The sequence below is a fragment of the Dromiciops gliroides genome, chromosome 5 (assembly GCF_019393635.1).
Source record: "Dromiciops gliroides isolate mDroGli1 chromosome 5, mDroGli1.pri, whole genome shotgun sequence".
Taxonomy (NCBI): Eukaryota; Metazoa; Chordata; class Mammalia; order Microbiotheria; family Microbiotheriidae; genus Dromiciops; species Dromiciops gliroides.
Genome location: NC_057865.1, coordinates 91883064 through 91898218, shown reverse-complemented (window position 1 = coordinate 91898218; position 15155 = coordinate 91883064). Strand labels below are relative to the sequence as shown.

General features: G+C 41.2%; 1 protein-coding gene across 10 annotated transcripts in view; it reads right to left on the bottom strand.

The window, feature by feature from the left end:
- PRKAG2 (protein kinase AMP-activated non-catalytic subunit gamma 2) overlaps nucleotides 1-15155 on the bottom strand; it is a 492650-nt gene that overhangs the window by 313172 nt on the left and 164323 nt on the right. For all 10 annotated transcript variants that reach the window (XR_006353276.1, XM_043966985.1, XM_043966987.1 and 7 more), the window contains one exon: nucleotides 7402-7473. Coding sequence is in view for 9 of the 10 variants with exons in the window: in XM_043966985.1 (XP_043822920.1) it covers nucleotides 7402-7473 (72 nt within the window). In the remaining variant the exon portion in view is untranslated. The remainder of the gene's footprint in view (nucleotides 1-7401; nucleotides 7474-15155) is intronic.

Genomic DNA, 15155 nt, shown 5'->3' with positions numbered 1-15155 from the left:
CACTAAGAAATGTGGGAAAGGCCATGTATAAGAAAAACAAAGCAAGTGTGAAGAAAGAGGGCAAAAGAGGAGACATTCGCTTGGGAAATGAGAGAAAAGGGTAAAATGCTAGAGAAGAATGGAAAAGAAGAATTTTAGAGATGGAAGGGCCTTTAGAGCACAGAAAGTCTACCTGTCTGTTATTACTGATGAGGAAATAGGTACAAGAGGGAGAAAAAGAAAAGGTGAAAAAGAAAAAGGAAGGTAGTGAAACACTGGAAAATTAAGAAACTACAGATATAAGCACAGATGAATTAAACTAAAATATAGTTAGTTACCTGAGTTCCTACATTTAATTCAGGCAACCAAGTGTTATTATTTAGTAGATCTACTCTGGGTTATATGTCCTAACCACTCAATAAGTGTTTACACCTACGAAGCATGATACACTGCGATATGGAAGAGATTCCAGTTCAACTATAAGAGAGGCTAATCCAACTTTGAGACTGCAAGTTCCTTGGGGGAAAAGGTTGTTTTTAATTTCTTCTTGTATTCCCATCACTTAGCACAGCTCTTGGAATATTTGTTATTCAGTTGTGTCCCATTCTTCAGGACCCTGTGGACCAGAGCACGCCAATAATGTCCATGGGTTTTTTTTTGACAAAGATACTGGACTGGTTTGCCTTTTCCTTCAGTCAATCAAGGCAAACAGAGCTTAAGTAACTTGCCCAGGGTCACATAGCTAGTAAGTGTCTAAGGCCAGATTTGAACCCAGGTGTTCCTGACTCCAGGTCCAGTGCTCTATTCACTGAGCCAACTTGCCGCCTCTATGTGCATGGCACGTAGTAGGTATTTAATAAATGTTTATTGATTGATTATAAGCTCACAAAAATTTAAGTTAACAGTATGAGCAATCTGAATAATAAACACCATATGTATTCAAAGAAAGGCATTACCCTTTATTATTGGGCTGGAAAGTGGGGACAGGCAAGGCTTCATTGCAGAGAAAAATGTTGAGCTGAGTCTTGAAGAATGAGTATTCACATAGATCTAGAAGTGGGAAGAAAATCTTTCAGGTGTGGAGGAGGAAGGAACTGTGTGAACAAAGGTATCAGAGGTTTGTCTGCATTTCTAAGGAAAAAAAGGATTGTTTTTCATAAATTGTAAAGTGGAGGTGGAATGTGGAGATAAATGGATTTGTTCATGTAATTTTCCCCTACTGACACACCCTAGAAAAGCACCACCCCTTTATAGACACATCTCGTTTTATTGCCCTTTGCTTTACTGGGCTCCGAAGATACTGCATTTTTACAAAGCTAAGATTTATGGCAACCCTTTGTTGAGCAAATCTACCAGTGCCATTTTTCTAGCAGAACATGCTCATATTGTGTCTCTATGTTACATTTCGGTACTCCTTGCAAAATTTCAAACTTTCATTATTATTATAGTTGTCATGGTGATCTGTGGTCAGTGATCTTTGATGTTACTATTGTAATTGTCTTGGGGCACCACAAACCCACTATAACATGGAGAACTTTATCAATATATGTTGTGTGTGTTTGCTCCACCAATCTGCCGTTCCTGGTCTCTCTCCCTCTCCTTGGGTCTCCCTATTCCCCAAGACACAATATCACTGAAGTTAGGCCAATAATTGACCCTACAATGGTCTCCAAGTGTTCAAATAAAAGGAAGATCAATCAATGCAGCAAACTTCATTATTGTCTTATTTTAAGAAATTGCTGCAGCCCCCTTCAGTCAACAGCCATCAACATCAAAAGGATCATGACTCACTAAAAGCTTAGATGATGGTTAGCATTTTGTAGCAATAAAATATTTTAATTAAGGTATGTACATGTTTTTAGACATAATACTACTACAGACTCAATAGACTACAGTATAGTGTAAACATAACTTAGATGCACCAGGAAACCAAAAAATTCGTGTGACTCGCTCTATTGTGATATTCACTCTATTGTGATGGTCTACAATATCACCAAGGTATGCCTGTACCACAAATCTCCCTTAGCACACATGCCTACAATTTGCCCTGGTTTTCACTGCTTTGAAAAATCATCTTTAAATCTTTCATACATTGGTTTATCTTGTATTCCCAAGGATATTATAAGTTCCTTAAGGGTTCATCCTGGCTTAAGAGTTGACCAGGAGACATCTCTTTAAGGATGGGAGGGAACAAGGACAGCTAATCCAGACATAAGGATCTCGGAAGTCATAAGAAAGCTTGTCCAGGAGTATTTCAGAAAGGTCTGGAAAGACTTACATGAACTGATGCATAGTGAAGTGAGCAGAAATGGGAGAATGTTGTGCACAGTGACAGCAATACTGTTTGATGAAGAACTGTGAATGACTTATCTATTCTCAACAATACAATGATCCAAAACAATTCCAAAGGACTAATGATGAAGTAGGTTATCCACCTCCAAAGAAAGAACTGATAATGATTGATCACAGACTGAAGCATGCTGTTTTTTCCACTTTCATTCATTTTTAAATTTTATTTGAGTTTTCTTATACAAAATGACTAATATGGCAATGTTTTACATAATTGCATATTTATAACCTATATCTGATGGCTTACCACCTCAGGTGGGGGGGTGGGTGGGGGAGGAAAGGAAGGAGGGACAGGATGTGGAACTTAAAACATTAAATAAAAATGTTTATTAAAATAAAAAAAATAAGAAGGCTTGTCACTATTCTGTCTCACTTGGCTTCACCCAGGCTGGAGCCAGAAGTGGGCAGGAACTGGGTTGCCATCCATGGTAAGAATCTACCTTGAAAATTTTAGGGTATTGTGCTGTAAGAAATGACAAGCAGGATGATTTCAGAAAAGCCCAGAAAGACTTGTATGAACTGATGTATAGTGAAGTGAGCAAAACCAAGGGAATGCTGTGCAGAGATAGCAATATTGTTTGATGAAGAACTGTGAATGACAACTATTCTCAACAATACAATGATCCAAGACAATCCCAAAGGACTATTGATGAAACATACTATCTACCTCCAAAGAAAGAACTGATATTGATGGAACACAGACTGAAGCATGCTATTTTTCACTTTCTTTCATTTTTTTCTTTTATTCAAGTTTTCTTGTACAAAATGACTAATATGGTAATGTTTTACCTCCTTAGGGATGGGGGAGGGAGAGGGAAGGAGGGATAAAAATCGGAACGCAAAACCATAAATACAAATGTTTATTACTTTAAAAAAAAAGAAAAGAAAAAAAAAGAAAATCTGAGGAAATGAGGGAGATCTATTGAAAATACCAGAAATACAGAACCAAATACATATAAGGATATGCAGAGCCATAAGACTAAACAACCAGAGAGGCCTCCTTGGAGCTCAGAATCTTGATACTGTCATAATTGACAATGGTATCCTCTACATGTTTGAATAGGGAAGGGTTGGCAGCCTGTCCCTTCTCTAACAAGTCATGTGGACTAGAGATGGAAGGAGGTCTCTTTCTGTGCATTAAGTGGTGGAGCTTACGATAGGAGGTGGCAGCACCCTTGAAGATGAACCCAAGAGTAGGCTGGGAGACCCGACTTGAAACCTGACTTGACTGGATATAGGAAGCTTCATCCAGGTCTTCTGGCGTGTTTATTCCTGGCCTTGTTCCTTCTCTGTTTCTGGTTGGACATGGCACAACAATAGCCTGAACTCTCTTGATTCTGGATTTCTCTTCAGTGGGTGAAAGAGCAGCAGGGGAGCTAAAGTGCACCTTCTTCCCCCTAAACTTCTCTGTGAACTCAGGTAGAAAAACACTTCCTATGGGTGGAGAAGCAATCAAAAGTGTGTGTACATATATGCGTGTTTCTCTAGGAGTTGGCAAATCCATATGGCCTCATGTCCGGGCAGCACCTATTGGGTCCAGGACAGATATGGAATAATTATGAGTCTTATATGTTTAGGTTTATTGTTAATGGTGCTCTTTTTATTCTGTAGGAGTAAATTCTGATTGATTTCTAGGTCATTTAGTAAGTTATTTCTTTTATAATCTGATAGTTCCCATTAAACCTCATGCTTTTTCAAGCAAATATATGGGGCAGCTAGGTGGCACAGTGGATAGAATGCTGCACCTGGAATCAGGAAGACTCATTTTCCTGAGTTCAAATCCTACCTCAGACACCAACTATGTAACCCTAGGCAAGTCACTTAACCCTGTTTGCCTTTGTTTCTTCATCTGTAAAATGAACTGGAGAAGGAAATGGCAAACTACTCCAGTATCTTTGCCAAGAAAACCTCAAATGGGGTCACAAAGACTCAGACATGACTGAGGAAGAACATGTGTGTATACGTGTGTGTGTGTGTGTGTGTGTGTGTGTCTGTGTGATTTTATGGAGTTCAGCTTTGCTGCTACTCTGTGTCCAAGACTTAAAGTTCCCAGGAGTCCTGGCCTTCGACAGGTCTAGGGTACGGCAGGTTTAATTACAGTTTGTTGAGATTGGGGGTTGGTTAACCTCCTTCTAGCAAGCTCCATTACAAATCAAAATTCAGAGAGGTAAAAGAGATGCCTAAGGGAGTCTGGAAGCACTTGAGAAAGGCTCAGGCAACGTCAGGAATGAAAGTAAACAAAATTTTCTAGGGAAAGAAAGATATACAAAGTGCAGGATCAAATATTGAGATTACCAAACTCAATAGCCAGGGGCAATCCGCTTCTTCCAGCCCTGCTGGTGTGAGCTGCCCCCTTCTAGAACAGCAGCTGTTATTAGAGATGGATGACCTTGGGCTTTATCTAGGATAAATGCCCTCCCTATAAGACCCCTGGTCTCCCATCTGCTCCTAGAGTATTTATTATCCTTACAAGGCATCTTCAAACCCATCCTCACCTTCCACCCCTTCCCCCATCTATATTATACAAAACATCCCCTTGTTCAAGGAATATGTGTCAGGATTCACAAATCTTTGTGGAAAGAAACACACATTTAGATGTCAGTACAAACAGGTTAGTTCAATATAGTTAAAATCAACATGTGCCCTGCCCTTGAATCCCTTCTAGGTCACAGATCTCTCTCCAACTGCATCATAGGTTCGTGGAAGGCAGGGGTAGTGCCAAGCACCTTGTTGAACATGAAGTAGGTACTCAGTAAATGTTCCCTGATGGTAATGATCATCTTATGATCTTAGTCCTTGAGCCAGATTTCCCTTTGAGTTTCTTTGAAATATTTTCCTTTAAGCACCGAAATCCTCCTCCACTTTTCCCCACTTCTTTATAGACCCAGGAAATTCCTGAGGCAAAATCATTGGGCCCCGTTTTGAGGTTCTCATCTAGTTAGGCTGCAAGAGCTACTAATAAGGCTGGTTAAAGTGAAGCCAACTACTCTTGGCAGGGAGAGAAGATAAAGGGGGAGAAGAAAAGAGCCCCACAGGCCTGTATTAATTAATTAGTTTGATTCAATTATATTTAATTAAAATCCTCAGAGCAAAGACTAACTTCCTCTGAACAATATTTACCATTACTCATATTGTTACTCTTGGTGATTCCAGCTCCTACAGGCATTCAGAGCAAAAGAATCACATTTCAAGGCAACTTGTCTGATTATTTTGGTATCTTCAGGTTCAGACCACACTCCTCAATTTACTCCAGACAGGTGTCTGCAGGTCAGGGGAATAATAGGCTTTGGGATAACTGCTCCATCCCCAGCTTCCTGTCACAAACTCACTTTTCCACTGGAGGAGAGAAACACAGGCCTCCTTTGCCAGCCCTGTCACACAGCGTGGAAAACAGCTGCTTTGTTTCCCCTCCTAATCCTCCACCAAAGCCCGCTCTGACTCAGATTTATGTCTCCAAACTCATACCCCAGATGGCATCTCTGAGTCATTGATGAGTTACATGAGTTCAAGTAATTCTGCTGTTGTTCGATCCTTTCGGTCGTGTCTGACACATCATGACCCCCATTTGGGGTTTTCTTGGCAAAGATACTGGAGTAGTTTGTTTTTCCTTCTCCAGCTCATTTTACAGATGAGGACACCGAGGCAAGCAAAGGTAAGTGACTTGCCCAGGGTCACATGAGTGTCTGAGGCCAGATTTGCACTCAGGAAGATGAGTCTTCCTGACTCTGAGAGTGGAACACTATCCACTGATCTAGCAGAACAAGAGAGGAGAGGGACAAAGGAGAGGGACAGGAAAGAGGAGAGAAGAGGGAATAGGAGATGGAGGAGGACAAGAGCAATTTAGGAAAAGGAGATGAAGAAGCTAAGGAGGAGGAAAAATTAGAACCTTGCTAGCTAGATGAGGACCTCATAATTGATTTGGGGCCCAGTGATTTTGCCCTAGGGAATTTCTTAGGCCTACAAATAAGCTGGAAAAATCGAGGAGGATTTTGAGAAACTCAAAGGAAACGTTGTTTTTTTTTTTTGTAGTAGCAATAGTTTTCTTTTAATTTAATATAATTTAGAACACAGTACACAAAATCTGAGCATTCCCACCATTACAGGTAATAGTGGAATGCATCAATTAAAGAAATTTACCATTTTGTGATGTCTGAACACCAGACTTGAGCAATTATCTACAACACAAACATCCTTCAAAATGAAAGGTCATTATAGCAAGACAGAAAAACCGGCGTTTAACAGATGACAAAGTTTGAGGTTTCCATCATTCATTTTCATTTCATTTTCATTAAACACTTAACACAGAATTTCTTATTTATGAGCATTGGACAAAACTTCTCTTGAAAAAATTATTCTAATTAAGTGTAATTGTTCAAAAAGTCACAGAATGGGAGCGGGAGCAGGAACACAGAAAGTCAAAAGAAAAGAGAAATGAAAAAAGAGAGGAAGCCAGGAAGAGAGACAAAGCAGGAAGGAGGGCAGAAGGGAGAAAGGGAGACAGAGGTAGAAGGGAAAGGTGAGGAGAGGAAGACAGAGAGCAAAGGAATGTGAAAGAAAGAAAGAAAGAAAGAAAGAGTGAGGGTCACAGCAAAAGACAGGGAAAAAAAGATCTCAAAATCTGGACTATTTCAGGGTTGAAATTGACTTTGAGTTCTTTGTGAGAGTGAGGGCAGAGTTTTCTTAATTAAATCACTCCTGCGGATAATACCCACACCTCATATTCACTACCACCTTTCTCTCATGCCCAGGATCGCTAATAGGGTTTAACCAAAGAGGTGAATTTAATGTTCATTCCTTTTGACTTTGAACACTGCGGCTAATAAAGTGCCCCAATGTAAGTGACAAAAGGGAGAAAGAAGAACTACCAGGCCTGGATAATCTACCACCTGAATTATCAGTCCCAGGCCATACAGAGGTACATGAGCAGCATCCTTAAGGGGGTGTGGAGGTGCAGGGCCCATCCTGTAGCCATGAGACCACAGGGTGCGACTGATACTTGAGGGCACACACATATACACCTGCCTCCCTCCCTCCAACCAGGAAACTCACAAGCTGGGAATGAGATGGTCCTACCTTCCGGGAAGCATGCTTTTCTGAGCTTTCCAGGTCTCCATCTAAGAACGGCATGGCAAAAGAGCTAAGATCCTAGAACAACAAAAAAGAAAACGCCTGTTAGCAATGGCGGCGCTCACGCCTTTCTCTGGCTTCTTTTCTGGAGGATATTAAATGGTTCCACAGAATTCTGCATGACCTAAGACCTTTTAGGTTCCAGAATTTCCCGTTCCCCCAACAAACAGAGATCACACCAAGCAAGTCACAGATTATTTACCCAACAACAGCCCATCTGAAGTAAGGAAGGCCTCAGGCTATCTTGAAGGACACAACTATAGGGTTTGGGTTCTGAGGGATACTGAGTGGGAACAAGGGATGATTTAATTGCTTAGAAACCCAGTGTTTAGAACTATATGGGGCAGCTAGGTGGTACAGTGGATAGAGCACCGGCCCTGGATTCAGGAGGACCTGAGTTCAAATCTGGTCTCAGACACTTAACACTTACTAGCTGTGTGACCCTGGGCAAGTCACTTAACCCAATTGACTCACACACACACACACAAAAACAATTATAGGAATTGTTAGAGACTGAGTCCAATTTTTCTAACAAGTAAACAATTATAAAGACATTAAGCGACTTAGATGACATCAGACTCTACTTGACTGATAGAGATGGAAGCCGAGTTATTTTGACTTCAAATCCAGTTATTATGTCCACCATACCTTGATGCTTCAAGTGGGAAAAATTGGAAAATGGGAGGATTTGGGAAAGACTTGCCCACCCCTACAAGTACTCAGACCACCCAAAACAACATCAGCCTGCCCCAAGCACTGAAGCGAGTGGAGGAGGAAAGGAGCAAAGAAGCCAAAACACAAAGAAAAGAAAAGGAGAGAGAGAAGTGAGAAAACAGAAGAAAAGGGAAAGATGGAGGGGAAGGAAGAGAGGACCAAGAAGGGAAAGAGAATGGAAGAGGCTGAGGAGGTGGATAGAAATGGGTAGATAGAAATACTTTTCTAGGATGCTCTTGGGCTACTGAAAGAAGAGAGATGGGTCTAGACCTTCAAATAAAAGTGCTGGGGGGGGGCAGCTAGGTGTTGCAGTGGATAAAGCACCGGCCCTGGCTTCAGGAGGACCTGAGTTCAAATCAGGCCTCAGACCCTTGACACTTACTAGCTGTGTGACCCTGTGCAAGTCACTTAACCCTCATTGCCCCCCCCCAAAAAAGTGCTGGGATAGGAAGGTATCCCAGATATACATTCACCTCTCAGACAAGGTTCTGGATTAGAAACCTGCAAGATGGGAGAAAAGGCAAGACTTAGAAGAGCTACGGGGTATCAGACAGATAGCAGGACTGTGTCTACATAGAATGAAGCAAAGTGGGTTAGGGATAGATGGAATCTGCAATGTCACTGACACAGCAAACTCTCTGATAAGAAAATGTTCTTTACCAAAATAGCCTGGCACCCTCTATGAAACTTAGAGACTTAGCAGAGATTCTTAACCTGGGATTTCTGAACTTGTTTAAAAAATATTTTATACTGTATTTCAATCATTTTTTGTTGTAATACTATGTATTTAAAAACCTCATTCTGAGAAGGGGTCCATAGGCTTCACCAGACTGCCAAAGGATTCCATGACATACACACAAACACAAAAAAGGTTAAGGAATCCACATCTTAGCAAGTTGCCGCGAGCACTGAAGAGTTAAATGACTTGTCCAGGGTCATATATCCGTCAGAGAGAGGACTTGAGCCCTGTTCTGGGTTCCAAAGCTGGCTCCTCTATCAACTATTCCAAGTTGCCTCTAGCAAAGCAGACTGGTTAATTGTCAGGTATTTCCATGTAAAGCACTAAAACAGCTAGGTGCAGCGCTGGGCCTGGAGTCAGGCAGTCTCATCTTTCTAAGTTCAAATCTGGCTTCAGACACTTACTGGTTGTGTGACCCTGGGCAACTCTGACACAGTTTCCTCATCTGTAAAATGAGCTGGAGAAGGAAATGGCAGACCATTCCAGTATTTCTGCCAAGAAAACCCCGAATGGATTCACAAAGAGTCAGACACAAATGAAACAACTGAATAACAACAATAAACAGGATAATTCAGATCAGCAGTGGAGTGCTGGATTGAGCATAGGGTCTGAGGTCAGGAAAATCCATGTTCAAACCCAGTCTCTGACACTTAGTGTTTGAATAAGCCTGGTAAAGTCTTTATGTATGTCAGGGCTTAGCTACAGACATAGTGGGCTGTAGAGGGAGTTCCCACACCACAAGGAGTTTCATTACAGATTCATGTGAGTAACTTTAGGAGTGTTCTGCTGGTGTGCTGGACATTCCCAACTAGATTGTAAATTTCTTAAGATTAGGGAACCTGGCTTCCCTGTCTTTGGTATCCCCCACCTTCATCTTGATTTAATACAAGGCTTGCCTGTTCCCACCTTCCCTCCCGACCCCTCCAAGAGGTGCAGGTCATATAGACAGAGTAACTGACTTTCCAGGGAATGGAAGTTTCAAGGGTGAAATCTGAAGAAGTAAGGGGCAGAATTATATACCCACACCCTTCCTTTGGTGCATGTTGAGCAAATTCTTCCTATGTTCCCAATATAATCACAATTGCTAATATCTATAGAATGCTTTAAAGTTTGCAAAGCACTGGACAACAAATTTGATCCTCCTGACATGGAGCTTAGTGGAAGTCAGAAGAAGTTTCTCCTGTGAGAAGCAAAACCAAAGATAACCAGACATATGGAGGAATCGGGGACTATTAAAGTTTAGACTGACCAACTAGATATCAGTACAGACACACCTAAGACCCAAGAGGAGACATAAAATTCTATAGCAGGAAAGTCACTTAGGTGTGGCTACTACCTGACTGGAGTTGGGAGACAGAGATAACCCCAGAGGTCAGGACCATCATTAAAGAAAAATCCCCCTCGACTCTCAGGAATGTGACAAGCATCCAGACTTTCTCCACCCCACCCCAAAAGGAACTTTCCACTTTCAAGTAGACACCCCATCTATCCTCTCTAAAAGCTTTTGCCTTTCTTCTGTTCTGGGATGAGAATGTTTCCAAGCCACCTCCTCCCCAGGGGTGAAGTTTCTGACTTAACCCTCCATCACTTTCTCTAGCCCCAAATAAATAAAAGACCACTTTAATTCTAACTGGACTGTGTTTGAAAGTGTTATTCTTTACTGAGGAACACCTAAGGGCCCCCTTGTTTTCCCTGTGACACTCCCAACAACCCTAGGAGGTAGGCATTATTATTATCCCATTTTGCAGATGACAGAAGTGAACAGACTTGCTAAAGGTCACACAGATAGTAAGTGTCTACGGTTGGATTTGAACTCTGGTCTTCTTTTCTCCAAGTCTAGGATTCTACACACTTTACCAGCTAGCTGTTTCCTTGTATATTTGTACATTTATACACTTTCCTGTACTCATATTATTCTTATGCTATCCCCGTGAAGCAGATCGGGCCGAGCTCATTACCCCCATTTCATAGAAGAAGAACCTGAGGTCTCAACAAATGGTTAAGTGTAGGTTGGACTAAATGACCCGAGGTCCCCACCAAATCCCAGATTCTCTGATTCTGTGTGTGTCATGAGAAGCTAGGAAAGGGACAAGGGTTAGGATCTGTTCATTTTCTAACTAAAGAGTGAGGCAAACTCCCATTACTTATTCCTGAGAGAGTGTAAGGTCCCCTGAGGACCATGGGGAAAAATTCCATTTTCCTCTCTTCATGCCCTGCACCTAGCCCAGTACTTGGCACTTAAAAAATGCTTGTTGAGGGTGTTGTACCTGGTTCGGGCAGAGCATAGACTAGATGGCCTCGGGAGTCCCTGAAGACGCTGGGATTCTATATCTTGTCTAGGGTGACATAAGGCAGTGACAAAATTGGGGGCTCTATTCCCAGTTCAGGACACTCCATACCACATTCCACAGGTGCTGCAGCCGTGGACAACTGCTGGAAAATGTAGTTACAGTGGATTCCATGCAGATATCGTTGGCTGAAATGAATCCATTAGAAGTGTCAACACTGATCAAATCATCCTGATCACTGGGCCATGGTCCTTTCACTTTGTCCTATGTGGACACAAATTGCAAGGTTCTTGCCTGGTCAAGCATCCCTCCAGGAAGTCCCTGGTTGGGCTAGGGGTTAGAGGCCCCTGTTTTTGCCTCCAGGCACATTCCATTGTTCTAATCTTGCCACCCATCTTTCAAGGCTCACCCAGAAACACTCTGCCCTTGGGATGCTGGGTGATACTGTACTCACAACTTAGGACCTGACAACATTCCAAAAGTCTTGGATTGCTGGAATTGGTCCTGTGACCACGGTCTAAATTCTTTCCTGCTAGCAACTATTCATGTGTGCTTCACTTTCCTCTTATGCCTTAATCTCTCTGATCAATCAACCAGTAAGAAAGTATTAAAATTCCTACTACTGGTCAATGTGCTGGGTACTGTAGAGTAGTGTATACAAGAGGTGCAAAATATGTGATATCTGCCTTCAAGAAACTTAAACTCTAGTTGGGAAGATAAGATAAACAGATTTGGAACACTCTGAGAATAACACCCTAGTTAGGGAGATAAGTTGAATACACATGAAACACTACAAGAGGACTATGTAATCAAAGGCAAAATGATGTCACCCAACCTCTAAGTGTCTGGGAGGTCAAAGGAGGTGGTTATAGTAATTGGCATAGGTTTTATGGGGAAAATGGGATGGATCTGTACAATCAGAGATGAGGTGGGAGGTTTAGGCATTCCAGCTTGAGGAAATATGAGCTAGACAGAGTATGCAAGTGTGTAGATGTCAGTGAGGAAGAATAATCTACTGAAGTGGAGTCTCATACTGGGGAGGAGTGATAGATGAAGTCAGATACATCAGGTAGGAACAGATGGTGAAGGGCTTTGAATACTGGGATGAGGAATTAGGATTTGATACTAACAGGGAGCCACTGTCTAAAAGGATTGCTTTGTTTCCTCCTCTTTATTTTCATGCCCTCACTAACATTCATTCACTCAAGACCTTCCTCAAGTGATCTGAGCCCAAGAACAACCCCTAAGAGAATGGGAATCAGAGACAAGTCATATGTAGTGGCCTTGATGTCTGAGGTGGTGCAGCAGATAGAGCACTGTGCTTAGAGTCAAGAAGACCTGAGTTCAAATATGACCTCAGACACTTATTAGCTATGTGACCCTGGGGGCAAGTTACTTAGCCTCTGCCTGCCTCTGTTTCCTCAACTGTAAAATGGTTGTGAGGATCAAATGAGCTATCTATAAAGTGCTTAGCACAGTGCTTCCACAGCAGGTACTTCATAAACATTTGTTGCCTGTTTATTCAGTTGAAATCAAGTTAAAATGAACACTGAGGGCAGGAAAAGTCATTCCCTCGGAATAAGAGCTAACGTTTATTTACTGCATTAAGGTTTATAAAGGATGCTCACTTGGGGCAGCTAGGTGGCTGAGTGGATAAAGCACCAGCCCTAGATTCAGGAGGACCTGAGTTCAAATACAGCCTCGGACACTTGACACTTACTAGCTGTGTGACCTTGGGCAAGTCACTTAACCCTCATTGCTCTGCAAAAAACAAACAAACAAGCCTTTCTGACTCAAAGTCTAGCCCTCCATCTATTCACTCTACTACACTGTCCTTAAGTTAATCAGAGCCACAGAAGGCAACGCTGAAAGACGTGTGTTCTATCATCTGCCAAATCCTGGCCAAAATGTGCAGACCCCCATTCCTGCACTCAGAACAGAGTGGGGCATAAGCCGTCTTGTCAATATGAATTTTTCAACATTGGATGGATAGAACTTTCTTTTATAACTCTTAAGACCTAGCTCCAGCTCTCTGCAAAAAGTAGAGACTTAATAAATGTTTGCTATGTTTTATTATAAGTAGCAGAGTCAAGCTTCAAACCCAGGTCTTTTGTTATTCCTTTCCTGCCTCATCCATTTAATCATATCAAAATCTAGAGTTGTTCCACCAAGGGGGAGACCTGGGGAATTTGTTGAGTTCTAAATAAAAGAGTCCCATGTTTTGTTTCAAAATTAGTAGACGCTATTTCCAGCTGTAACAAATTTAAAGTCCACTTTCCCCCCTCATAATTTGCTACCACAAGGAAAAGTAAAATTTGTAGCATTTTTGAACAAGTCTTAAAATATTTTATCATCCAAAATATCTGTTTTAACAAATAAACTGAGAGGAAGAAAAGTTTTAGTTTTGGCTTAGAGGGACAAGTCTTCCTTTTCCACAGTAACTCCTCATTTTTGATATTTTTTTTACATTTAAAAAAAAGTTAAAACCTCCCCAGTCTCTTCAGACTACTTGATTATTCATACAAACGGAAAGCAGTCATGAGGTTCTTCAAAACAGCAGGGGAAAAAAATCCAACAACTGTTTGGGTTTTGGCTTTGGAATACATAATGAGAGTTTTGCTACACTAATTATATGTGTTTGGTTAATTTAATGTTTCCCTCTTAATTTAAGCACATCCAAGTGTTTCAACCAACTACAATCACCGTCAAGTATGGGAGCTCCAATCTCACTTCCTATGTCTACCATATTAGTTCAGTCAGAATAGCATGAAGACAAAACGAAATAAGTATCATGGATCCAGTGCCCCATCAGACTTTGTTGGCCCCATTTATATATCAAAGGATCAGGAATGGCTATGAAGGTAGAAGAAACATGTCTCTGTCCCTTGGGCTTGGTGCTGTCTTTCCTCATCCCCTTATTATATAGGAGAATGGAAGAGACTTAAGAGTTTCATAAAAAAAAAAAACCAACTAGGTTAGCTCTGAACCCCAAAGTTAATTGTTAGTTACTGAGCAAGCAATTATTATCTGGTTTATAGTCTAGCCTTCAGAGATTAAAATTGGGAGGTACATGGATTGCTCACCATGAATTACATTGGGAGATCCCAATACCTACAACCAGGAAATTTAGTTCAAAGAAAAAAACTAAGCCCTAGGGTACCAGATAGCTGGTAATACCCTGTCCTTTGCTATAAAGTATTTAGTACCACTGCTGAAAATCTCCTGGTGAGAAAAAGACTAACCAAGATTCTTAAGGAAACAAGTCAGATGAACCAAGGAAGGCTTATTTCAATGGTCCATGACAGTGCCTTCTCTAAAGAGCTGGAAAAAAGTCCATGGGCTCAAAGCTAAAAAAGCATGGCAATATTTCATCAGGTTTGGGGAGAGAAAAAAATGTTTTTATTGATGCTTTTCTTACTATTCCATTTCATTAAATACTTTTGCTTTAAACTAATGGTGTCCTCTGGCTGAACATTAAAGGTAAACACATTAGTTGGGGCTCATGAGTTGTGGTTTTAGGATATGTGAAACCCAGAGTATCTTGAACCAGGGGTAGAAACTCCTTGGAAGATGGGCACCAGAATGGTCTACATATTTTCCAAGCCAGAAATTTTATAGACTACTCTAGCTGAGACTAAGGAGCTAAAAGTATGTGAATGGTTCAGTACAAATGACAATTGCTAGAAAAATCCTAAGAATGTGCAAAACAATATTGTGTTCTTAGCTTCCCTGGGCTAAGGAGAAGCGAGATGTGACCAAAAGCAGCCAATCTAGTGGATGAAATTGCTCATATTTTCTACCCTCTATCTACTTTACTTCTAACATCCCCTCCCATAGAAATAGCTAAGACAAGGATGTTTACTACTTCAAGAACATTAAGGAGGAACAAACTACTAGGTCTATATCCCAAAGAGATCATAAAAATGGGAAAAGGACCCACATGTACAAAAATATTTATA